Below are 27,109 nucleotides of genomic sequence, written 5' to 3' on the forward strand. Positions count from 1 at the left end.
TACTAGCTGCCTGTCTCTTGGCATGCTTCAGTACCCACAGGGACATCTCTGGGGCACTAGCTGCCTGTCTCTTGGCATGCTACAGCACACAGGCATATCTCTGAAGTACTAGCTGCCTGTCTCATGGCATGCTACAGTACACACAGGCACATCCCTGGGGTACTAGCTGCCTGTCTCTTGGCATGCTACAGTACACACAGGAACATCTCTGGGGTACTAGCTGCCTGTCTCTTGGCATGCTACAGTACACAGGCACATCTCTGGGGTACTAGCTGCCTGTCTCTTGGCATGCTACAGTACACACAGGAACATCTCTGGGGTACTAGCTGCCTGTCTCTTGGCACACTTCAGTACTCACAGGCACATCTCTGGGGTACTTGCTGTCTCTTGGCATGCTACAGTACTCACAGGCACATCTCTGGGGTACTTGCTGTCTTTTGGCATGCTACAGTACACACAGGCACATCTCTGGGGTACTAGCTGCCTGTCTCTTGGCATGCTACAGCACACAGGCACATCTCTGAAGTACTAGCTGCCTGTCTCATGGCATGCTACAGTACACAGAGGCACATCTCCGGGTACTAGCTGCCTGTCTCTTGGCACGCTAGAGTACACGCAGGCACATCTCTGGGGTACTAGTTGCCTGTCTCTTGGCATGCTACAGCACACACAGGCACATCTCTGAAGCACTTGCTGCCTGTCTCTTGGCATGCTACAGTACTCACAGGCACCTCTCTGGGCTACTAGCTGTCTGTCTCTTGGCACGCTACAGTACTCACAGGCACATCTCTGAAGTACTAGCTGCCCGTCTCATGGCATGCTACAGTACACACAGGCACATCCCTGGGGTACTAGCTGCCTGTCTCTTGGCATGCTACAGTACACACAGGAACATCTCTGGGGTACTAGCTGCCTGTCTCTTGGCATGCTTCAGTACCCACAGGGACATCTCTGGGGTACTAGCTGCCTGTCTCTTGGCATGCTACAGCACACAGGCATATCTCTGAAGTACTAGCTGCCTGTCTCATGGCATGCTACAGTACACACAGGCACATCCCTGGGGTACTAGCTGCCTGTCTCTTGGCATGCTACAGTACACACAGGAACATCTCTGGGGTACTAGCTGCCTTTCTCTTCTTGGCATGCTACAGTACACAGGCACATCTCTGGGGTACTAGCTGCCTGTCTCTTGGCATGCTACAGTACACACAGGAACATCTCTGGGGTACTAGCTGCCTGTCTCTTGTCACGCTTCAGTACTCACAGGCACATCTCTGGGGTACTTGCTGCCTGTCTCTTGGCATGCTACAGCACAGAGGCATATCTCTGGGGTACTTGCTGTCTCTTGGCATGCTACAGTACTCACAGGCACATCTCTGGGGTACTTGCTGTCTCTTGGCATGCTATAGTACACACAGGCACATCTCTGGGGTACTAGCTGCCCGTCTCTTGGCATGCTACAGCACACAGGCACATCTCTGGGGTACTTGCTGTCTCTTGGCATGCTACAGTACTTACAGGCACATCTCTGGGGTACTAGCTGCCTGTCTCTTGGCATGCTTCAGTACCCACAGGGACATCTCTGGGGTACTAGCTGCCTGTCTCTTGGCATGCTACAGCACACAGGCATATCTCTGAAGTACTAGCTGTCTCTTGGCATGCTACAGTACACACAGGCACATCCCTGGGGTACTAGCTGCCTGTCTCTTGGCATGCTACAGTACACACAGGAACATCTCTGGGGTACTAGCTGCCTGTCTCTTGGCATGCTACAGTACACAGGCACATCTCTGGGGTACTAGCTGCCTGTCTCTTGGCATGCTACAGTACACACAGGAACATCTCTGGGGTACTAGCTGCCTGTCTCTTGGCATGCTACAGTACACACAGGAACATCTCTGGGGTACTAGCTGCCTGTCTCTTGGCATGCTACAGTACACAGGCACATCTCTGGGGTACTAGCTGCCTGTCTCTTGGCATGCTACAGTACACACAGGAACATCTCTGGGGTACTAGCTGCCTGTCTCTTGGCACGCTACAGTACTCACAGGCACATCTCTGAAGTACTAGCTGCCCGTCTCATGGCATGCTACAGTACTCACAGGCACATCTCTGGGGTACTTGCTGTCTCTTGGCACGCTTCAGTACTCACAGGCACATCTCTGGGGTACTTGCTGTCTCTTGGCATGCTACAGCACACAGGCACATCTCTGGGGTACTTGCTGTCTCTTGGCATGCTACAGTACTTACAGGCACATCTCTGGGATACTAGCTGCCCGTCTCTTGGCATGCTACAGCACACAGGCACATCTCTGGGGTACTAGCTGCCTGTCTCTTGGCATGCTACAGTACACACAGGAACATCTCTGGGGTACTAGCTGCCTGTCTCTTGGCATGCTACAGTACACACAGGAACATCTCTGGGGTACTAGCTGCCTGTCTCTTGGCATGCTACAGTACACAGGCACATCTCTGGGGTACTAGCTGCCTGTCTCTTGGCATGCTACAGTACACACAGGAACATCTCTGGGGTACTAGCTGCCTGTCTCTTGGCACGCTACAGTACTCACAGGCACATCTCTGAAGTACTAGCTGCCCGTCTCATGGCATGCTACAGTACTCACAGGCACATCTCTAGGGTACTTGCTGTCTCTTGGCACGCTTCAGTACTCACAGGCACATCTCTGGGGTACTTGCTGTCTCTTGGCATGCTACAGCACACAGGCACATCTCTGGGGTACTTGCTGTCTCTTGGCATGCTACAGTACTTACAGGCACATCTCTGGGATACTAGCTGCCCGTCTCTTGGCATGCTACAGCACACAGGCACATCTCTGGGGTACTAGCTGCCCGTCTCTTGGCATGCTACAGTACTCACAGGCACATCTCTGGGGTACTTGCTGTCTCTTGGCACGCTTCAGTACTCACAGGCACATCTCTGGGGTACTTGCTGTCTCTTGGCATGCTACAGCACACAGGCACATCTCTGGGGTACTTGCTGTCTCTTGGCATGCTACAGTACTTACAGGCACATCTCTGGGATACTAGCTGCCCGTCTCTTGGCATGCTACAGCACACAGGCACATCTCTGGGGTACTAGCTGACTGTCTCTTGGCATGCTACAGTACACATAGGCACATCTCTGGGGTACTAGCAGCCTGTCTCTTGGCACGCTACAGTACTCACAGGCACATCTCTGAAGTACTAGCTGCCCGTCTCATGGCATGCTACAGTACACACAGGCACATCCCTGGGGTACTAGCTGCCTGTCTCTTGGCATGCTACAGTACACACAGGAACATCTCTGGGGTACTAGCTGCCTGTCTCTTGGCATGCTTCAGTACCCACAGGGACATCTCTGGGGTACTAGCTGCCTGTCTCTTGGCATGCTACAGCACACAGGCATATCTCTGAAGTACTAGCTGCCTGTCTCATGGCATGCTACAGTACACACAGGCACATCCCTGGGGTACTAGCTGCCTGTCTCTTGGCATGCTACAGTACACACAGGAACATCTCTGGGGTACTAGCTGCCTGTCTCTTGGCATGCTACAGTACACAGGCACATCTCTGGGGTACTAGCTGCCTGTCTCTTGGCATGCTACAGTACACACAGGAACATCTCTGGGGTACTAGCTGCCTGTCTCTTGGCACGCTTCAGTACTCACAGGCACATCTCTGGGGTACTTGCTGTCTCTTGGCATGCTACAGTACTCACAGGCACATCTCTGGGGTACTTGCTGTCTCTTGGCATGCTACAGTACACACAGGCACATCTCTGGGGTACTAGCTGCCTGTCTCTTGGCATGCTACAGCACACAGGCACATCTCTGAAGTACTAGCTGCCTGTCTCATGGCATGCTACAGTACACAGAGGCACATCTCCGGGTACTAGCTGCCTGTCTCTTGGCACGCTAGAGTACACACAGGCACATCTCTGGGGTACTAGCTGCCTGTCTCTTGGCATGCTACAGTACACACAGGCACATCTCTGAAGTACTTGCTGCCTGTCTCTTGGCATGCTACAGTACTCACAGGCACCTCTCTGGGCTACTAGCTGCCTGTCTCATGGCATGCTCCAGTACTCACAGACACATCTATGGGGTACTAGCTGCCTGTCTCTTGGCATGCTACAGTACACACAGGCACATCTCTGAAGTACTTGCTGCCTGTCTCTTGGCATGCTACAGTACTCACAGGCACATCTCCGGGTACTATCTGTCTGTCTCTTGGCACGCTACAGTACTCACAGGCACATCTCTGAAGTACTAGCTGCCCGTCTCATGGCATGCTACAGTACACACAGGCACATCCCTGGGGTACTAGCTGCCTGTCTCTTGGCATGCTACAGTACACACAGGAACATCTCTGGGGTACTAGCTGCCTGTCTCTTGGCATGCTTCAGTACCCACAGGGACATCTCTGGGGTACTAGCTGCCTGTCTCTTGGCATGCTACAGCACACAGGCATATCTCTGAAGTACTAGCTGCCTGTCTCATGGCATGCTACAGTACACACAGGCACATCCCTGGGGTACTAGCTGCCTGTCTCTTGGCATGCTACAGTACACACAGGAACATCTCTGGGGTACTAGCTGCCTGTCTCTTGGCATGCTACAGTACACAGGCACATCTCTGGGGTACTAGCTGCCTGTCTCTTGGCATGCTACAGTACAGACAGGAACATCTCTGGGGTACTAGCTGCCTGTCTCTTGGCACGCTTCAGTACTCACAGGCACATCTCTGGGGTACTTGCTGCCTGTCTCTTGGCATGCTACAGCACACAGGCATATCTCTGGGGTACTTGCTGTCTCTTGGCATGCTACAGTACTCACAGGCACATCTCTGGGGTACTTGCTGTCTCTTGGCATGCTACAGTACACACAGGCACATCTCTGGGGTACTAGCTGCCCGTCTCTTGGCATGCTACAGCACACAGGCACATCTCTGGGGTACTTGCTGTCTCTTGGCATGCTACAGTACTTACAGGCACATCTCTGGGGTACTAGCTGCCTGTCTCTTGGCATGCTTCAGTACCCACAGGGACATCTCTGGGGTACTAGCTGCCTGTCTCTTGGCATGCTACAGCACACAGGCATATCTCTGAAGTACTAGCTGTCTCTTGGCATGCTACAGTACACACAGGCACATCCCTGGGGTACTAGCTGCCTGTCTCTTGGCATGCTACAGTACACACAGGAACATCTCTGGGGTACTAGCTGCCTGTCTCTTGGCATGCTACAGTACACAGGCACATCTCTGGGGTACTAGCTGCCTGTCTCTTGGCATGCTACAGTACACACAGGAACATCTCTGGGGTACTAGCTGCCTGTCTCTTGGCATGCTACAGTACACACAGGAACATCTCTGGGGTACTAGCTGCCTGTCTCTTGGCATGCTACAGTACACAGGCACATCTCTGGGGTACTAGCTGCCTGTCTCTTGGCATGCTACAGTACACACAGGAACATCTCTGGGGTACTAGCTGCCTGTCTCTTGGCACGCTACAGTACTCACAGGCACATCTCTGAAGTACTAGCTGCCCGTCTCATGGCATGCTACAGTACTCACAGGCACATCTCTGGGGTACTTGCTGTCTCTTGGCATGCTACAGTACACACAGGCACATCTCTGGGGTACTAGCTGCCCGTCTCTTGGCATGCTACAGCACACAGGCACATCTCTGGGGTACTTGCTGTCTCTTGGCATGCTACAGTACTTACAGGCACATCTCTGGGGTACTAGCTGCCCGTCTCTTGGCATGCTACAGCACACAGGCACATCTCTGGGGTACTAGCTGCCTGTCTCTTGGCATGCTACAGTACACACAGGAACATCTCTGGGGTACTAGCTGCCTGTCTCTTGGCATGCTACAGTACACACATGAACATATCTGGGGTACTAGCTGCCTGTCTCATGGCATGCTACAGTACACACAGGCACATCTCTGAACTACTAGTTGCCTGTCTCTCGGCATGCTACAGCACACAGGCACATCTCTGGGGTACTTGCTCTCTCTTGGCATGCTACAGTACTTACAGGCACATCTCTGGGGTACTAGCTGCCCGTCTCTTGGCATGCTACAGCACACAGGCACATCTCTGGGGTACTAGCTGCCTGTCTCTTGGCATGCTACAGTACACACAGGAACATCTCTGGGGTACTAGCTGCCTGTCTCTTGGCACGCTTCAGTACTCACAGGAACATCTCTGGGGTACTAGCTGCCCGTCTCTTGGCATGCTACAGCACACAGGCACATCTCTGGGGTACTAGCTGCCTGTCTCTTGGCATGCTACAGTACACACAGGAACATCTCTGGGGTACTAGCTGCCTGTCTCTTGGCACGCTACAGTACACACAGGAACATCTCTGGGGTACTAGCTGCCCGTCTCATGGCATGCTACAGTACACACAGGCACATCTCTGGTGTACTTGCTGTCTCTTGACATGCTACAGTACACACAGGCACATCTCTGGGGCACTTGCTGTCTCTTGGCATGCTACAGACACTCAGGCACATCTCTGAAGTACTAGCTGCCTGTCTCTTGGCATTCTACAGTACTCACAGGTACATCTCTGAAGTACTTGCTGCCTGTCTCTTGGCATGCTACAGCACACAGGCACATCTCTGAAGTACTAGCTGCCTGTCTCATGGCATGCTACAGTACACAGAGGCACATCTCCGGGTACTAGCTGCCTGTCTCTTGGCACGCTAGAGTACACACAGGCACATCTCTGGGGTACTAGCTGCCTGTCTCTTGGCATGCTACAGCACACAGGCACATCTCTGGGGTAATAGCTGCCTGTCTTATGGCATGCTCCAGTACTCACAGGCACATCCCTGGGGTACTAGCTGCCTGTCTCTTGGCATGCTACAGTCCTCACAGACACATCTCTGGGGCACTTGCTGTCTCTTGGCATGCTACAGTACACAGAGGCACATCTCCGGGTACTAGCTGCCTGTCTCTTGGCATGCTACAGTACTCACAGGTACATCTCTGAAGTACTTGCTGCCTGTCTCTTGGCATGCTACAGTACTCACAGGCACATCTCCGGGTACTAGCTGCCTGTCTCTTGGCATGCTAGAGTACACACAGGCACATCTCTGGGGTACTAGCTGCCTGTCTCTTGGCATGCTACAGCACACAGGCACATCTCCGAAGTACTAGCTGCCTGTCTCATGGCATGCTACAGTACACAGAGGCACATCTCCGGGTACTAGCTGCCTGTCTCTTGGCATGCTAGAGTACACACAGGCACATCTCTGGGGTACTAGCTGCCTGTCTCTTGGCATGCTACAGTACACACAGGCACATCTCTGAAGTACTTGCTGCCTGTCTCTTGGCATGCTACAGTACTCACAGGCACCTCTCTGGGCTACTAGCTGCCTGTCTCATGGCATGCTCCAGTACTCACAGACACATCTATGGGGTACTAGCTGCCTGTCTCTTGGCATGCTACAGTACACACAGGCACATCTCTGAAGTACTTGCTGCCTGTCTCTTGGCATGCTACAGTACTCACAGGCACATCTCCGGGTACTATCTGTCTGTCTCTTGGCACACTACAGTACTCACAGGCACATCTCTGAAGTACTAGCTGCCCGTCTCATGGCATGCTACAGTACACACAGGCACATCCCTGGGGTACTAGCTGCCTGTCTCTTGGCATGCTACAGCACACAGGCATATCTCTGGGGTACTTGCTGTCTCTTGGCATGCTACAGTACTCACAGGCACATCTCTGGGGTACTTGCTGTCTCATGGCATGCTACAGTACACACAGGCACATCCCTGGGGTACTAGCTGCCTGTCTCTTGGCATGCTACAGTACACACAGGAACATCTCTGGGGTACTAGCTGCCTGTCTCTTGGCATGCTACAGTACTTACAGGCACATCTCTGGGGTACTAGCTGCCTGTCTCTTGGCATGCTTCAGTACCCACAGGGACATCTCTGGGGTACTAGCTGCCTGTCTCTTGGCATGCTACAGCACACAGGCATATCTCTGAAGTACTAGCTGTCTCTTGGCATGCTACAGTACACACAGGCACATCCCTGGGGTACTAGCTGCCTGTCTCTTGGCATGCTACAGTACACACAGGAACATCTCTGGGGTACTAGCTGCCTGTCTCTTGGCATGCTACAGTACACAGGCACATCTCTGGGGTACTAGCTGCCTGTCTCTTGGCATGCTACAGTACACACAGGAACATCTCTGGGGTACTAGCTGCCTGTCTCTTGGCATGCTACAGTACACACAGGAACATCTCTGGGGTACTAGCTGCCTGTCTCTTGGCATGCTACAGTACACAGGCACATCTCTGGGGTACTAGCTGCCTGTCTCTTGGCATGCTACAGTACACACAGGAACATCTCTGGGGTACTAGCTGCCTGTCTCTTGGCACGCTTCAGTACTCACAGGCACATCTCTGGGGTACTTGCTGTCTCTTGGCATGCTACAGTACTCACAGGCACATCTCTGGGGTACTTGCTGTCTCTTGGCATGCTACAGTACACACAGGCACATCTCTGGGGTACTAGCTGCCCGTCTCTTGGCATGCTACAGCACACAGGCACATCTCTGGGGTACTTGTTGTCTCTTGGCATGCTACAGTACTTACAGGCACATCTCTGGGGTACTAGCTGTCTCTTGGCATGCTACAGCACACAGGCACATCTCTGGGGTACTTGCTGTCTCTTGGCATGCTACAGTACTTACAGGCACATCTCTGGGATACTAGCTGCCCGTCTCTTGGCATGCTACAGCACACAGGCACATCTCTGGGGTACTAGCTGCCCGTCTCTTGGCATGCTACAGTACTCACAGGCACATCTCTGGGGTACTTGCTGTCTCTTGGCACGCTTCAGTACTCACAGGCACATCTCTGGGGTACTAGCTGCCTGTCTCTTGGCATGCTACAGTACACACAGGAACATCTCTGGGGTACTAGCTGCCTGTCTCTTGGCATGCTACAGTACACAGGCACATCTCTGGGGTACTAGCTGCCTGTCTCTTGGCATGCTACAGTACACACAGGAACATCTCTGGGGTACTAGCTGCCTGTCTCTTGGCACGCTTCAGTACTCACAGGCACATCTCTGGGGTACTTGCTGTCTCTTGGCACGCTTCAGTACTCACAGGCACATCTCTGGGGTACTTGCTGTCTCTTGGCATGCTACAGCACACAGGCACATCTCTGGGGTACTTGCTGTCTCTTGGCATGCTACAGTACTTACAGGCACATCTCTGGGATACTAGCTGCCCGTCTCTTGGCATGCTACAGCACACAGGCACATCTCTGGGGTACTTGCTGTCTCTTGGCATGCTACAGTACTTACAGGCACATCTCTGGGATACTAGCTGCCCGTCTCTTGGCATGCTACAGCACACAGGCACATCTCTGGGGTACTAGCTGCCCGTCTCTTGGCATGCTACAGTACTCACAGGCACATCTCTGGGGTACTTGCTGTCTCTTGGCACGCTTCAGTACTCACAGGCACATCTCTGGGGTACTTGCTGTCTCTTGGCATGCTACAGCACAAAGGCACATCTCTGGGGTACTTGCTGTCTCTTGGCATGCTACAGTACTTACAGGCACATCTCTGGGATACTAGCTGCCCGTCTCTTGGCATGCTACAGCACACAGGCACATCTCTGGGGTACTAGCTGCCTGTCTCTTGGCATGCTACAGTACACATAGGCACATCTCTGGGGTACTAGCAGCCTGTCTCTTGGCACGCTACAGTACTCACAGGCACATCTCTGAAGTACTAGCTGCCCGTCTCATGGCATGCTACAGTACACACAGGCACATCCCTGGGGTACTAGCTGCCTGTCTCTTGGCATGCTACAGTACACACAGGAACATCTCTGGGGTACTAGCTGCCTGTCTCTTGGCATGCTTCAGTACCCACAGGGACATCTCTGGGGTACTAGCTGCCTGTCTCTTGGCATGCTACAGCACACAGGCATATCTCTGAAGTACTAGCTGCCTGTCTCATGGCATGCTACAGTACACACAGGCACATCCCTGGGGTACTAGCTGCCTGTCTCTTGGCATGCTACAGTACACACAGGAACATCTCTGGGGTACTAGCTGCCTGTCTCTTGGCATGCTACAGTACACAGGCACATCTCTGGGGTACTAGCTGCCTGTCTCTTGGCATGCTACAGTACACACAGGAACATCTCTGGGGTACTAGCTGCCTGTCTCTTGGCACGCTTCAGTACTCACAGGCACATCTCTGGGGTACTTGCTGTCTCTTGGCATGCTACAGTACTCACAGGCACATCTCTGGGGTACTTGCTGTCTCTTGGCATGCTACAGTACACACAGGCACATCTCTGGGGTACTAGCTGCCTGTCTTTTGGCATGCTACAGCACACAGGCACATCTCTGAAGTACTAGCTGCCTGTCTCATGGCATGCTACAGTACACAGAGGCACATCTCCGGGTACTAGCTGCCTGTCTCTTGGCACGCTAGAGTACACACAGGCACATCTCTGGGGTACTAGCTGCCTGTCTCTTGGCATGCTACAGTACACACAGGCACATCTCTGAAGTACTTGCTGCCTGTCTCTTGGCATGCTACAGTACTCACAGGCACCTCTCTGGGCTAATAGCTGCCTGTCTCATGGCATGCTCCAGTACTCACAGACACATCTATGGGGTACTAGCTGCCTGTCTCTTGGCATGCTACAGTACACACAGGCACATCTCTTAAGTACTTGCTGCCTGTCTCTTGGCATGCTACAGTACTCACAGGCACATCTCCGGGTACTATCTGTCTGTCTCTTGGCACGCTACAGTACTCACAGGCACATCTCTGAAGTACTAGCTGCCCGTCTCATGGCATGCTACAGTACACACAGGCACATCCCTGGGGTGCTAGCTGCCTGTCTCTTGGCATGCTACAGTACACACAGGAACATCTCTGGGGTACTAGCTGCCTGTCTCTTGGCATGCTTCAGTACCCACAGGGACATCTCTGGGGTACTAGCTGCCTGTCTCTTGGCATGCTACAGCACACAGGCATATCTCTGAAGTACTAGCTGCCTGTCTCATGGCATGCTACAGTACACACAGGCACATCCCTGGGGTACTAGCTGCCTCTCTCTTGGCATGCTACAGTACACACAGGAACATCTCTGGGGTACTAGCTGCCTGTCTCTTGGCATGCTACAGTACACAGGCACATCTCTGGGGTACTAGCTGCCTGTCTCTTGGCATGCTACAGTACACACAGGAACATCTCTGGGGTACTAGCTGCCTGTCTCTTGGCACGCTTCAGTACTCACAGGCACATCTCTGGGGTACTTGCTGCCTGTCTCTTGGCATGCTACAGCACACAGGCATATCTCTGGGGTACTTGCTGTCTCTTGGCATGCTACAGTACTCACAGGCACATCTCTGGGGTACTTGCTGTCTCTTGGCATGCTACAGTACACACAGGCACATCTCTGGGGTACTAGCTGCCCGTCTCTTGGCATGCTACAGCACACAGGCACATCTCTGGGGTACTTGCTGTCTCTTGGCATGCTACAGTACTTACAGGCACATCTCTGGGGTACTAGCTGCCTGTCTCTTGGCATGCTTCAGTACCCACAGGGACATCTCTGGGGTACTAGCTGCCTGTCTCTTGGCATGCTACAGCACACAGGCATATCTCTGAAGTACTAGCTGTCTCTTGGCATGCTACAGTACACACAGGCACATCCCTGGGGTACTAGCTGCCTGTCTCTTGGCATGCTACAGTACACACAGGAACATCTCTGGGGTACTAGCTGCCTGTCTCTTGGCATGCTACAGTACACAGGCACATCTCTGGGGTACTAGCTGCCTGTCTCTTGGCATGCTACAGTACACACAGGAACATCTCTGGGGTACTAGCTGCCTGTCTCTTGGCATGCTACAGTACACACAGGAACATCTCTGGGGTACTAGCTGCCTGTCTCTTGGCATGCTACAGTACACAGGCACATCTCTGGGGTACTAGCTGCCTGTCTCTTGGCATGCTACAGTACACACAGGAACATCTCTGGGGTACTAGCTGCCTGTCTCTTGGCACGCTTCAGTACTCACAGGCACATCTCTGGGGTACTTGCTGTCTCTTGGCATGCTACAGTACTCACAGGCACATCTCTGGGGTACTTGCTGTCTCTTGGCATGCTACAGTACACACAGGCACATCTCTGGGGTACTAGCTGCCCGTCTCTTGGCATGCTACAGCACACAGGCACATCTCTGGGGTACTTGCTGTCTCTTGGCATGCTACAGTACTTACAGGCACATCTCTGGGGTACTAGCTGCCCGTCTCTTGGCATGCTACAGCACACAGGCACATCTCTGGGGTACTAGCTGCCTGTCTCTTGGCATGCTACAGTACACACAGGAACATCTCTGGGGTACTAGCTGCCTGTCTCTTGGCATGCTACAGTACACACAGGAACATATCTGGGGTACTAACTGCCTGTCTCATGGCATGCTACAGTACACACAGGCACATCTCTGAACTACTAGTTGCCTGTCTCTCGGCATGCTACAGCACACAGGCACATCTCTGGGGTACTTGCTCTCTCTTGGCATGCTACAGTACTTACAGGCACATCTCTGGGGTACTAGCTGCCCGTCTCTTGGCATGCTACAGCACACAGGCACATCTCTGGGGTACTAGCTGCCTGTCTCTTGGCATGCTACAGTACACACAGGAACATCTCTGGGGTACTAGCTGCCTGTCTCTTGGCACGCTTCAGTACTCACAGGAACATCTCTGGGGTACTAGCTGCCCGTCTCTTGGCATGCTACAGCACACAGGCACATCTCTGGGGTACTAGCTGCCTGTCTCTTGGCATGCTACAGTACACACAGGAACATCTCTGGGGTACTAGCTGCCTGTCTCTTGGCACGCTACAGTACACACAGGAACATCTCTGGGGTACTAGCTGCCCGTCTCATGGCATGCTACAGTACACACAGGCACATCTCTGGTGTACTTGCTGTCTCTTGACATGCTACAGTACACACAGGCACATCTCTGGGGCACTTGCTGTCTCTTGGCATGCTACAGACACTCAGGCACATCTCTGAAGTACTAGCTGCCTGTCTCTTGGCATTCTACAGTACTCACAGGTACATCTCTGAAGTACTTGCTGCCTGTCTCTTGGCATGCTACAGTACTCACAGGCACATCTCCGGGTACTAGCTGCCTGTCTCTTGGCATGCTAGAGTACACACAGGCACATCTCTGGGGTACTAGCTGCCTGTCTCTTGGCATGCTACAGCACACAGGCACATCTCTGAAGTACTAGCTGCCTGTCTCATGGCATGCTACAGTACACAGAGGCACATCTCCGGGTACTAGCTGCCTGTCTCTTGGCACGCTAGAGTACACACAGGCACATCTCTGGGGTACTAGCTGCCTGTCTCTTGGCATGCTACAGCACACAGGCACATCTCTGGGGTAATAGCTGCCTGTCTTATGGCATGCTCCAGTACTCACAGGCACATCCCTGGGGTACTAGCTGCCTGTCTCTTGGCATGCTACAGTCCTCACAGACACATCTCTGGGGCACTTGCTGTCTCTTGGCATGCTACAGTACACAGAGGCACATCTCCGGGTACTAGCTGCCTGTCTCTTGGCATGCTACAGTACTCACAGGCACATCTCTGAAGTACTAGCTGCCCGTCTCTTGGCACGCTACAGTACACACAGGCACATCTCTGGGGTACTAGCTGCCTGTCTCTTGGCATGCTACCGTACTCACAGGCACATCTCCGGGTACTAGCTGCCTGTCTCTTGGCATGCTACAGTACACAGAGGCACATCTCTGGGGTAATAGCTGCCTGTCTCTTGGCATGCTTCAGTACTCACAGGCACATATCTGGGGTACTAGCAGCCTGTCTCTTGGCATGCTACAGTACACACAGGCACATCTCTGAACTACTGGCTGCCTGTCCCTTGGCATGCTACAGTACACACAGGCACATCTCTGGGGTGCTAGCTGCCTGTCTCATGGCATGCTACAGTTCACACAGGCACATCTCTAGGGTACTTGCCTTCTCTTGGCATGCCACAGTACACACAGGCACATCTCTCAAGGACTAGCTGCCTGTCTCTTGGCATGCTACAGTACTCACAGGCACATCTCTGGGGCGTGTGCTGTCTCTTGGCATGCTACAGACACTCAGGCACATCTCTGAAGTACTAGCTGCCTGTCTCTTGGCATGCTACAGTACTCACAGGTACATCTCTGAAGTACTTGCTGCCTGTCTCTTGGCATGCTACAGTACTCACAGGCACATCTCCGGGTACTAGCTGCCTGTCTCTTGGCATGCTAGAGTACACACAGGCACATCTCTGGGGTACTAGCTGTCTCTTGGCATGCTACAGTACTCACAGGCACATCTCTGGGGTACTTGCTGTCTCTTGGCATGCTACAGTACACACAGGCACATCTCTGGGGTACTAGCTGCCCGTCTCTTGGCATGCTACAGCACACAGGCACATATCTGGGGTACTTGCTGTCTCTTGGCATGCTACAGTACTTACAGGCACATCTCAGGGGTACTTGCTCTCTCTTGGCATGCTACAGTACTTACAGGCACATCTCTGGGGTACTAGCTGCCTGTCTCTTGGCATGCTTCAGTACCCACAGTGACATCTCTGGGGTACTAGCTGCCTGTCTCTTGGCATGCTACAGCACACAGGCATATCTCTGAAGTACTAGCTGTCTCTTGGCATGCTACAGTACACACAGGCACATCCCTGGGGTACTAGCTGCCTGTCTCTTGGCATGCTACAGTACACACAGGAACATCTCTGGGGTACTAGCTGCCTGTCTCTTGGCATGCTACAGTACACAGGCACATCTCTGGGGTACTAGCTGCCTGTCTCTTGGCATGCTACAGTACACACAGGAACATCTCTGGGGTACTAGCTGCCTGTCTCTTGGCATGCTACAGTACACACAGGAACATCTCTGGGGTACTAGCTGCCTGTCTCTTGGCATGCTACAGTACACAGGCACATCTCTGGGGTACTACCTGCCTGTCTCTTGGCATGCTACAGTACACACAGGAACATCTCTGGGGTACTAGCTGCCTGTCTCTTGGCACGCTTCAGTACTCACAGGCACATCTCTGGGGTACTTGCTGTCTCTTGGCATGCTACAGTACTCACAGGCACATCTCTGGGGTACTTGCTGTCTCTTGGCATGCTACAGTACACACAGGCACATCTCTGGGGTACTAGCTGCCCGTCTCTTGGCATGCTACAGCACACAGGCACATCTCTGGGGTACTTGCTGTCTCTTGGCATGCTACAGTACTTACAGGCACATCTCTGGGGTACTAGCTGCCCGTCTCTTGGCATGCTACAGCACACAGGCACATCTCTGGGGTACTAGCTGCCTGTCTCTTGGCATGCTACAGTACACACAGGAACATCTCTGGGGTACTAGCTGCCTGTCTCTTGGCATGCTACAGTACACACAGGAACATATCTGGGGTACTAGCTGCCTGTCTCATGGCATGCTACAGTACACACAGGCACATCTCTGAACTACTAGTTGCCTGTCTCTCGGCATGCTACAGCACACAGGCACATCTCTGGGGTACTTGCTCTCTCTTGGCATGCTACAGTACTTACAGGCACATCTCTGGGGTACTAGCTGCCCGTCTCTTGGCATGCTACAGCACACAGGCACATCTCTGGGGTACTAGCTGCCTGTCTCTTGGCATGCTACAGTACACACAGGAACATCTCTGGGGTACTAGCTGCCTGTCTCTTGGCACGCTTCAGTACTCACAGGAACATCTCTGGGGTACTAGCTGCCCGTCTCTTGGCATGCTACAGCACACAGGCACATCTCTGGGGTACTAGCTGCCTGTCTCTTGGCATGCTACAGTACACACAGGAACATCTCTGGGGTACTAGCTGCCTGTCTCTTGGCACGCTACAGTACACACAGGAACATCTCTGGGGTACTAGCTGCCCGTCTCATGGCATGCTACAGTACACACAGGCACATCTCTGGTGTACTTGCTGTCTCTTGACATGCTACAGTACACACAGGCACATCTCTGGGGCACTTGCTGTCTCTTGGCATGCTACAGACACTCAGGCACATCTCTGAAGTACTAGCTGCCTGTCTCTTGGCATGCTACAGTACTCACAGGTACATCTCTGAAGTACTTGCTGCCTGTCTCTTGGCATGCTACAGTACTCACAGGCACATCTCCGGGTACTAGCTGCCTGTCTCTTGGCATGCTAGATTACACACAGGCACATCTCTGGGGTACTAGCTGCCTGTCTCTTGGCATGCTACAGCACACAGGCACATCTCTGAAGTACTAGCTGCCTGTCTCATGGCATGCTACAGTACACAGAGGCACATCTCCGGGTACTAGCTGCCTGTCTCTTGGCACGCTAGAGTACACACAGGCACATCTCTGGGGTACTAGCTGCCTGTCTCTTGGCATGCTACAGCACACAGGCACATCTCTGGGGTAATAGCTGCCTGTCTTATGGCATGCTCCAGTACTCACAGGCACATCCCTGGGGTACTAGCTGCCTGTCTCTTGGCATGCTACAGTCCTCACAGACACATCTCTGGGGCACTTGCTGTCTCTTGGCATGCTACAGTACACAGAGGCACATCTCCGGGTACTAGCTGCCTGTCTCTTGGCATGCTACAGTACTCACAGGCACATCTCTGAAGTACTAGCTGCCCGTCTCTTGGCACGCTACAGTACACACAGGCACATCTCTGGGGTACTAGCTGCCTGTCTCTTGGCATGCTACCGTACTCACAGGCACATCTCCGGGTACTAGCTGCCTGTCTCTTGGCATGCTACAGTACACAGAGGCACATCTCTGGGGTAATAGCTGCCTGTCTCTTGGCATGCTTCAGTACTCACAGGCACATATCTGGGGTACTAGCAGCCTGTCTCTTGGCATGCTACAGTACACACAGGCACATCTCTGAACTACTGGCTGCCTGTCCCTTGGCATGCTACAGTACACACAGGCACATCTCTGGGGTGCTAGCTGCCTGTCTCATGGCATGCTACAGTTCACACAGGCACATCTCTAGGGTACTTGCCTTCTCTTGGCATGCCACAGTACACACAGGCACATCTCTCAAGGACTAGCTGCCTGTCTCTTGGCATGCTACAGTACTCACAGGCACATCTCTGGGGCGTGTGCTGTCTCTTGGCATGCTACAGACACTCAGGCACATCTCTGAAGTACTAGCTGCCTGTCTCTTGGCATGCTACAGTACTCACAGGTACATCTCTGAAGTACTTGCTGCCTGTCTCTTGGCATGCTACAGTACTCACAGGCACATCTCCGGGTACTAGCTGCCTGTCTCTTGGCATGCTAGAGTACACACAGGCACATCTCTGGGGTACTAGCTGCCTGTCTCTTGGCATGCTACAGCACACAGGCACATCTCTGAAGTACTAGCTGCCTGTCTCATGGCATACTACAGTACACAGAGGCACATCTCCGGGTACTAGCTGCCTGTCTCTTGGCACGCTAGAGTACACACAGGCACATCTCTGGGGTACTAGCTGCCTGTCTCTTGGCATGCTACAGCACACAGGCACATCTCTGGGGTAATAGCTGCCTGTCTTATGGCATGCTCCAGTACTCACAGGCACATCCCTGGGGTACTAGCTGCCTGTCTCTTGGCATGCTACAGTCCTCACAGACACATCTCTGGGGCACTTGCTGTCTCTTGGCATGCTACAGTACACAGAGGCACATCTCCGGGTACTAGCTGCCTGTCTCTTGGCATGCTACAGTACTCACAGGCACATCTCTGAAGTACTAGCTGCCCGTCTCTTGGCACGCTACAGTACACACAGGCACATCTCTGGGGTACTAGCTGCCTGTCTCTTTGCATGCTACCGTACTCACAGGCACATCTCCGGGTACTAGCTGCCTGTCTCTTGGCATGCTACAGTACACAGAGGCACATCTCTGGGGTAATAGCTGCCTGTCTCTTGGCATGCTTCAGTACTCACAGGCACATATCTGGGGTACTAGCAGCCTGTCTCTTGGCATGCTACAGTACACACAGGCACATCTCTGAACTACTGGCTGCCTGTCCCTTGGCATGCTACAGTACACACAGGCACATCTCTGGGGTGCTAGCTGCCTGTCTCATGGCATGCTACAGTTCACACAGGCACATCTCTAGGGTACTTGCCTTCTCTTGGCATGCCACAGTACACACAGGCACATCTCTCAAGGACTAGCTGCCTGTCTCTTGGCATGCTACAGTACTCACAGGCACATCTCTGGGGCGTGTGCTGTCTCTTGGCATGCTACAGACACACAGGCACATCTCTGAAATACTAGCTGCCTGTCTCTTGGCATGATACAGTACATACAGGCACATCTCTGGGGTACTAGCTGCCTGTCTCATGGCATGCTACAGTACGCACAGGCACATCTCTGGGGTACTTGATGTCTCTTGGCATGCTACAGTACACACAGGCACATCACTGAAGTACTAGCTGCCTGTCTCTTAACATGCTACAGTACACACAGGCACATATCTGGGGTACCAGTTATCTCTTGGCATGCTACAGTACACACAGGCACATCTCTGGGGTACCAGTTATCTCTTGGCATGCTACAGTACACACAGGCACATCTCTGGGGCACTTGCTGTCTCTTGGCATGCTACAGTACACACAGGCACATCTCCGGGTACTATCTGTCTGTCTCGTGGCACGCTACAGTACTCACAGGCACATCTCCGGGTACTAGCTGCCTGTCTCTTGGCACGCTACAGTACTCACAGGCACATCTCTGAAGTACTAGCTGCCTGTCTCTTGCTATGCTAAAGTACTCAAAGGCACTTCTCTGTGGTACTAGCTCCCTGTCTCTTTAGAAAATTGGTGCTCGCAGCCTGCTCTGGGCAGGCTGCATTACTCACTGCCTGCCTCCTCGCATACTGTCTCTGCCTTTCTCCTGGCATTCTGTTATACTCGCTGCCTGTCTCTTTGCAACGGGCGGTACTCAGAGGTACACAAGCAGTATACGCCGTCTCTCTCCTGGAGTACAATGGTATTTGCTGTTGTCTACCATTCTACAGTACTCCTTTCGGCATGCTGCAGTCAGCCTGTCTCTTGGCACGACTCTGGCACGCCAGCTGCCTGTCTCCTGGCACACTATAGTACCCACAGCCATTTTCCTGCCACACCTCTGGTGCCCTGGCAGCTCGTCTTTTGGCGATCTTCGTTGAACACAGCCAGCCTCCTTACATACTACAGCAGTCACGGTGCGTCTCTTGGCACCTCTGGGGTACGCCTTCGCTGCCTTTTTCGTGAGATGCTGCTGTACTTACAGCATGTCTATTTACACAGCAGTGGGGTACTTGAGGCCTGACTACAGCATCACAGCTGTCTCTCGGAACACCCTGAGAGAACTCCATGCCTGTAACGTCTTTGCATAGTCCTCTAGCCACAGCCTGTCTCTTGCACTCTACTCACAGCCTGTCTCTTGCACTCTACTCACAGCCTGTCTCTTGCACTCTACTCACAGCCAGTCTCTTGCACTCTACTCACAGCCAGTCTCTTGCACTCTACTCACAGCCAGTCTCTTGCACTCTACTCACAGCCAGTCTCTTGCACTCTACTCACAGCCAGTCTCTTGGCACTCTACTCACAGCCTGCCTCTTGGCACTCTATGTACAGCCCGTTTTTTCACTCTAATCACAGCCAGTCTCTTGCACTCTACTCACAGCCAGTCTATTGGCACACTACTTACATCCCGTCTCTTGGCACTTTACTCACAGCCTGTCTCTTGCACTCTACTCACAGGCTGTCTCTTGGCACTTTACTCACAGCCTGTCTCTTGCACTCTACTCACAGCCAGTCTCTTGCACTCTACTCACAGCCAGTCTCTTGCACTCTACTCACAGCCAGTCTCTTGCACTCTACTCACAGCCAGTCTCTTGCACTCTACTCACAGCCAGTCTCTTGGCACTCTACTCACAGCCTGCCTCTTGGCACTCTATGTACAGCCCGTTTTTTTCACTCTAATCACAGCCAGTCTCTTGCACTCTACTCACAGCCAGTCTATTGGCACACTACTTACATCCCGTCTCTTGGCATTTTACTCACAGCCTGTCTCTTGCACTCTACTCACAGGCTGTCTCTTGGCACTTTACTCACAGCCTGTCTCTTGGCACTCTATCTACAGCCCGTCTCTCGCACTCTACTCACAGCTCGTCTCTTGGCACGCTACTCACAGCCCGTCTCTTGCACTCTAATCACAGCATGTCTCTTGCACTCTACTCACAGCCCGTCTCTTGCACTCTACTCACAGCCCGTCTCTTGCACTCTGCTCACAGCCCGTCTCTTGCACTCTGCTCACAGCCCGTCTCTTGCACTCTGCTCACAGCCCGTCTCTTGGCACTCTACTCATAGCCTGTCTCTTGGCACTCTACTCACATCCCGTCTCTTGGCACTCTACTCACATCCCGTCTCTTGGCACTTTACTCACAGCATGTCTCTTGCACTCTACTCACATCCCGTCTCTTGGCACTCTACTCACAGCCTGTCTCTTGCACTCTACTCACAACCCGTGTCTTGCATTCTACTCACAGCCAGTCTATTGGCACTCTACTCACAGCCTGTCTCTTGGCACACTACTTACATCCCGTCTCTTGGCACTTTACTCACAGCCTGTCTCTTGCACTCTACTCACAGCCTGTCTCTTGGCACTGTACTCGCGGCCCGTCTCTTGCACTCTAATCACAGCCAGTCTCTTGGCACTCTACTCACATCACGTGTCTTGGCACTCTACTCACAGGCCGTCTCATGGCACTCTACTCACAGCCTGTCTCTTGGCACTCTACTCACAGCCTGTCTCTTGGCACACTACTTACATCCCGTCTCTTGGCACTTTACTCACAGCCTGTCTCTTGCACTCTACTCACAGCCTGTCTCTTGGCACTGTACTCGCAGCTTGTCTGTTGGCAGTCTACTCATAGCCTGTGTCTTGGCACACTACTTACATCCCGTCTCTTGGCACTCTACTCACAGCCTGTCTCTTGCACTCTACTCACCACCCGTGTCTTGCATTCTACTCACAGCCAGTCTATTGGCACTCTACTCACAGCCTGTCTCTTGGCACACTACTTACATCCCGTCTCTTGGCACTCTACTCACAGCCTGTCTCTTGCACTCTACTCAAAACCCGTGTCTTGCATTCTACTCACAGCCAGTCTATTGGCACTCTACTCACAGCCTGTCTCTTGGCACACTACTTACATCCCGTCTCTTGGCACTTTACTCACAGCCTGTCTCTTGCACTCTACTCACAGCCTGTCTCTTGGCACTGTACTCGCAGCCCGTCTCTTGCACTGTAATCACAGCCAGTCTCTTGGCACTCTACTCACATCACGTGTCTTGGCACTCTACTCACAGGCCGTCTCATGGCACTCTACTCACAGCATGTCTCTTGGCACTCTACTCACAGCCTGTCTCTTGGCACACTACTTACATCCCGTCTCTTGGCACTTTACGCACAGCCTGTCTCTTGCACTCTACTCACAGCCTGTCTCTTGGCACTGTACTCGCAGCTTGTCTGTTGGCCCTCCACTCACAGCTTGTCTCTTGCACTCTACTCATAGCCTGTGTCTTGGCACTCTACTCGCAGCCCGTCTCTTGGCACTCTACTCACAGCCTGTCTCTTGCACTCTACTCACAACCCGTGTCTTGCATTCTACTTACAGCCTGTCTCTTGCACTCTACTCACATGCTGTCTCTTGACACTCTACTCACAGCCTGTCTCTTGGCACTCTACTCACAGCCTGTCTCTTGCACTCTACTTACAGCCTGTCTCTTGGCACTCTACTCACAGCCCGTCTCTTGCACTCTACACACTGCCCGTCTCTTGCACTCTACTTACAGCCCGACTCTTGGCACTCTACTCACAGCCCGTCTCTTGCACTCTATCACAGCCCGTCTCTTGCACTCTATCACAGCCCGTCTCTTGCACTCTTCTCACAGCCCGACCCTTGGCACTCTACTCACATGCTGCCTCTTGGCCCTCCACTCACAGCTTGTCTCTTGCACTCTACTCACAGCCCGTCTCTTGGCACTCTACTCACAGCCCGTCTCTTGCACTCTACTCACAGCCTGTCTCTTGCACTCTACTCACAGCCTGTCTCTTGCACTCTACTCACAGCTTGTCTCTTGCACTCTACTCACAGCCTGTCTCTTGCACTCTACTCACAGCTTGTCTCTTGCACTCTACTCAAAGCCCGTCTCTTGCACTCTACTCACAGCCCGTCTCTTGCACTCTACTCACAGCCCGTCTCTTGCACTCTACTCACAGCCTGTCTCTTGCACTCTACTCACAGCCCGTCTCTTGCACTGTACTCACAGCCCGTCTCTTGCACTCTACTCACAGCCCGTCTCTCGTCTCTTGCACTCTACTCACAGCCCGTCTCTTGCACTCTACTCGCAGCCTGTCTCTCGCACTCCACTCACAGCCCGTCTCTTGCACTCTACTCACAGCCCGTCTCTTGCACTCTATCACAGCCCGTCTCTTGCACTCTACTCACAGCCCGTCTCTTGGCACTCTACTCACAGCCTGTCTCTTGCACTCTACTCACAACCCGTGTCTTGCATTCTACTCACAGTCAGTCTATTGGCACTCTACTCACAGCCTGTCTCTTGGCACACTACTTACATCCCGTCTCTTGGCACTTTACTCACAGCCTGTCTCTTGCACTCTACTCACAGCCTGTCTCTTGGCACTGTACTCGCAGCCCGTCTCTTGCACTCTAATCACAGCCAGTCTCTTGGCACTCTACTCACATCACGTGTCTTGGCACTCTACTCACAGGCCGTCTCATGGCACTCTACTCACAGCCTGTCTCTTGGCACTCTACTCACAGCCTGTCTCTTGGCACACTACTTACATCCCGTCTCTTGGCACTTTACTCACAGCCTGTCTCTTGCACTCTACTCACAGCCTGTCTCTTGGCACTGTACTCGCAGCTTGTCTGTTGGCAGTCTACTCATAGCCTGTGTCTTGGCACACTACTTACATCCCGTCTCTTGGCACTCTACTCACAGCCTGTCTCTTGCACTCTACTCACAACCCGTGTCTTGCATTCTACTCACAGCCAGTCTATTTGCACTCTACTCACAGCCTGTCTCTTGGCACACTACTTACATCCCGTCTCTTGGCACTCTACTCACAGCCTGTCTCTTGCACTCTACTCAAAACCCGTGTCTTGCATTCTACTCACAGCCAGTCTATTGGCACTTTACTCACAGCCTGTCTCTTGCACTCTACTCACAGCCTGTCTCTTGGCACTGTACTCGCAGCCCGTCTCTTGCACTCTAATCACAGCCAGTCTCTTGGCACTCTACTCACATCACGTGTCTTGGCACTCTACTCACAGGCCGTCTCATGGCACTCTACTCACAGCATGTCTCTTGGCACTCTACTCACAGCCTGTCTCTTGGCACACTACTTACATCCCGTCTCTTGGCACTTTACTCACAGCCTGTCTCTTGCACTCTACTCACAGCCTGTCTCTTGGCACTGTACTCGCAGCTTGTCTGTTGGCCCTCCACTCACAGCTTGTCTCTTGCACTCTACTCATAGCCTGTGTCTTGGCACTCTACTCGCAGCCCGTCTCTTGGCACTCTACTCACAGCCTGTCTCTTGCACTCTACTCACAACCCGTGTCTTGCATTCTACTTACAGCCTGTCTCTTGCACTCTACTCACATGCTGTCTCTTGACACTCTACTCACAGCCTGTCTCTTGGCACTCTACTCACAGCCTGTCTCTTGCACTCTACTCACAGCCTGTCTCTTGGCACTCTTCTCACAGCCCGTCTCTTGCGTCTCTTGCACTCTACTTACAGCCCGACTCTTGGCACTCTACTCACAGCCCGTCTCTTGCACTCTATCACAGCCCGTCTCTTGCACTCTATCACAGCCCGTCTCTTGCACTCTTCTCACAGCCCGACCCTTGGCACTCTACTCACATGCTGTCTCTTGGCCCTCCACTCACAGCTTGTCTCTTGCACTCTACTCACAGCCCGTCTCTTGGCACTCTACTCACAGCCCGTCTCTTGCACTCTACTCACAGCCTGTCTCTTGCACTCTACTCACAGCCTGTCTCTTGCACTCTACTCACAGCTTGTCTCTTGCACTCTACTCACAGCCTGTCTCTTGCACTCTACTCACAGCTTGTCTCTTGCACTCTACTCAAAGCCCGTCTCTTGCACTCTACTCACAGCCCGTCTCTTGCACTCTACTCACAGCCTGTCTCTTGCACTCTACTCACAGCCCGTCTCTTGCACTGTACTCACAGCCCGTCTCTTGCACTCTACTCACAGCCCGTCTCTTGCACTCTATCACAGCCTGTCTATTGCACTCTACTCACAGCCCGTCTCTCGTCTCTTGCACTCTACTCACAGCCCGTCTCTTGCACTCTACTCGCAGCCTGTCTCTCGCACTCTACTCACAGCCTGTCTCTTGGCACTCTACTCACAGCCCGTCTCTTGCACTCTAGCTCACAGCCTGTCTCTTGGCACTCTACTCACAGCCTGTCTCTTGGCACTCTACTCACAGCCCGTCTCTCGCACTCTACTCACAGCCTGTCTCTCGCACTCTACTCACAGCCTGTCTCTTGCACTCTATCACAGCCTGTCTATTGCACTCTACTCACAGCCCGTCTCTCGTCTCTTGCACTCTACTCACAGCCCGTCTCTTGCACTCTACTCGCAGCCTGTCTCTCGCACTCTACTCACAGCCTGTCTCTTGGCACTCTACTCACAGCCCGTCTCTTGCACTCTAGCTCACAGCCTGTCTCTTGGCACTCTACTCACAGCCTGTCTCTTGGCACTCTACTCACAGCCCGTCTCTCGCACTCTACTCACAGCCTGTCTCTCGCACTCTACTCACAGCCCGTCTCTCGCACTCTACTCACAGCCTGACTCTTGCACTCTACTCACAGCCCGTCTCCCTGCGGATCTCCTCCACGTCCGGGATCTTGCTGAGGTGGTGGGAGCTGTGCCCTCCCATGTCCTGTAGCTGGCAGCGCCGGTGCCCGCTCGGTGCTGTGCGCCCTCGCCTCGGTGGTGCCAGGGCCGCGCCCACTGCGCGCGGCTCCGGGCTCGCCCGGTCACGCCGCCCGTGTTGATGCAGAGACTCTGGACCCTGTCCCGGGATCCGGGCAACTGACGGCTCCAGGAGCCAATGCGGAGTTGGGATCGCACCAAGGGAGGGTTCATCCGAGGACTTTGCTCGCGGGCCCTTTAAAGCCGCAGCTCCCTCTAAGATATGATGAGTTTGTGTGTTTTCAATAGCGCCCACATGCAGCCTAGCATTTCCATGCATTGTGGGGTTACATAAGTACTGTTAGAAATAGCGGATTCAGAAATGCATGTATCCGGCATTAGGGCGGCGCGCCATTCATGCATTCTCGTGATCACTGCCTCACTGTGTTTGTGCTGCCCGCTATTACACTGTGCATTAGTACCCGCCACACCCGAGTTTTTTTCTCGTTTTTTTGCAGTTTTATACCCGAAGCTATTGGAGCGCTTTACATGAGCACCAGTTACATAACACAAGGACACATACATTTTTTGGTAGGCAGGGGAGATTAAGTGATTTGCCGAGAATCACAGGCTGTTGAGCTGATGCCCAGGCTCGAACCTCCTTCTCCAGCTCCGATCAGCTGCTCTGGCCCTTAGGCCACATCCTCTGTGCCATTGGCACTGCCCATTGGCAAAGAGTGGCTACTCGGAAGCAAGCGAGAGCTCTTTCAACAAGACCACTTCAGCCCTCCCACCATCTCCCAATGGATGACCGGATGCTCGCCCCATGATTTGTTTTCAAAAGTGGGGTACAAATGCTCGCACTTACTGCTGACATTTCTTCTTTACCGAATATGTCACAAGTATGGAATTTGTCAAAGCAGCAGGCTGGGCTCCAGGATTTTTCATCTGGATGGGCCAAGGGTGCCTTGGGGTGGGCCATGGTAGGGCTAATAGTTGTTGCTTCTGGAGGTAGCCTACAAGCCCTAGATTACATCATATCTACTTCCAAACAAGCACCACAATGCAAACCTTAGATTTTGTGTGTATATTAAGCATGTAGAGGGCTAACCCCCAGATTGATAATTGTCCCGTTTTGCGAGTCCTTAATAGAGATTATTAAGGAATCGCTATTAAATACTCGCAAAACGGGATTCATGTAGAAATCGCAATTTTATTTGCGATTTCTACAGCTTCCTTATTTGCGATTAGCAAATTGCTAATCGCAAATAAGGAATGACTCCCCAAAGGCCCATAGGAATGAATGGGGAGTCATTCCTTATTTGCGATTAGCAATTTGCTAATCGCAAATAAGGATGCGATTTCAAGGGTGCCTGGGGTGTCCAAAGGACACCCTGTAGCAGCCCTGAAATGTAAATGTAGACTGATGTTGCGCACACACATGTCCAAAGGACATGTGTGTGTGTAACATACAACTTAGAAAAATGCACTAAAGTGCATTTTTCTAAGTTTTCGCTATTTACCACGAAGTCAGACTTCGCGGTAAATAGCGGCCAAAAATAGCGATTTCGCAATTTTTAAAAGCTTCATGAATAGCATTTAAGGAATCTCAAATTGAGATTCCTTAAATGCGATCGCAATTTGATAAATCACAATTATTTGCGATTTTTCAAATTGCGAGTTCATGAACCCTTGATGAATCTCAAATGCCATTTTTGCGGGCGCAAACGGGCGAATTTTGCGATTCGCACCGTTTGCGCTTGCAAAAATGGCTTGATGAATCTACCTGTAAGTTGCTAAATTGAGCTAAGGTTAAATTTCTTGTTTAGGGATGGGTAGTGGTAAAGGGATGTGAGGGTGAATTTACGGTTTAGGGATGGGTAGTGGTAAATTGAGCTACGGGCAAATTTAGGGTTTAGAGGTGGGTAGTGGTAAAGGCATGTGTGGGTAATTTAGGGTTATGGGGGAGGCTAGTGGAAAAGAGATGAAAGAGTGTTGTAGTTTTAGTTGTTTTCTATTATATTAATTAAATAAACATTGAATACCAATGATTTCTGG

At 52.5% G+C, this 27,109-nt stretch overlaps 1 protein-coding gene across 1 annotated transcript in view; it reads right to left on the minus strand.

The window, feature by feature from the left end:
• LOC144782017 (calcineurin B homologous protein 2-like) overlaps window positions 1–25,406 on the minus strand; it is a 129,784-nt gene extending 104,378 nt beyond the window's left edge. Inside the window, exon 1 of the mRNA XM_078661130.1 lies at window positions 25,007–25,406. Within this exon, the coding sequence (XP_078517256.1) occupies window positions 25,007–25,391 (385 nt within the window). The 5' untranslated portion in view covers window positions 25,392–25,406. The remainder of the gene's footprint in view (window positions 1–25,006) is intronic.
• Window positions 25,407–27,109: the final 1,703 nt, after the last annotated feature.

The sequence above is a fragment of the Lissotriton helveticus genome, chromosome 9, assembly GCF_964261635.1.
Source record: "Lissotriton helveticus chromosome 9, aLisHel1.1, whole genome shotgun sequence".
Classification (NCBI taxonomy): domain Eukaryota; kingdom Metazoa; phylum Chordata; class Amphibia; order Caudata; family Salamandridae; genus Lissotriton; species Lissotriton helveticus.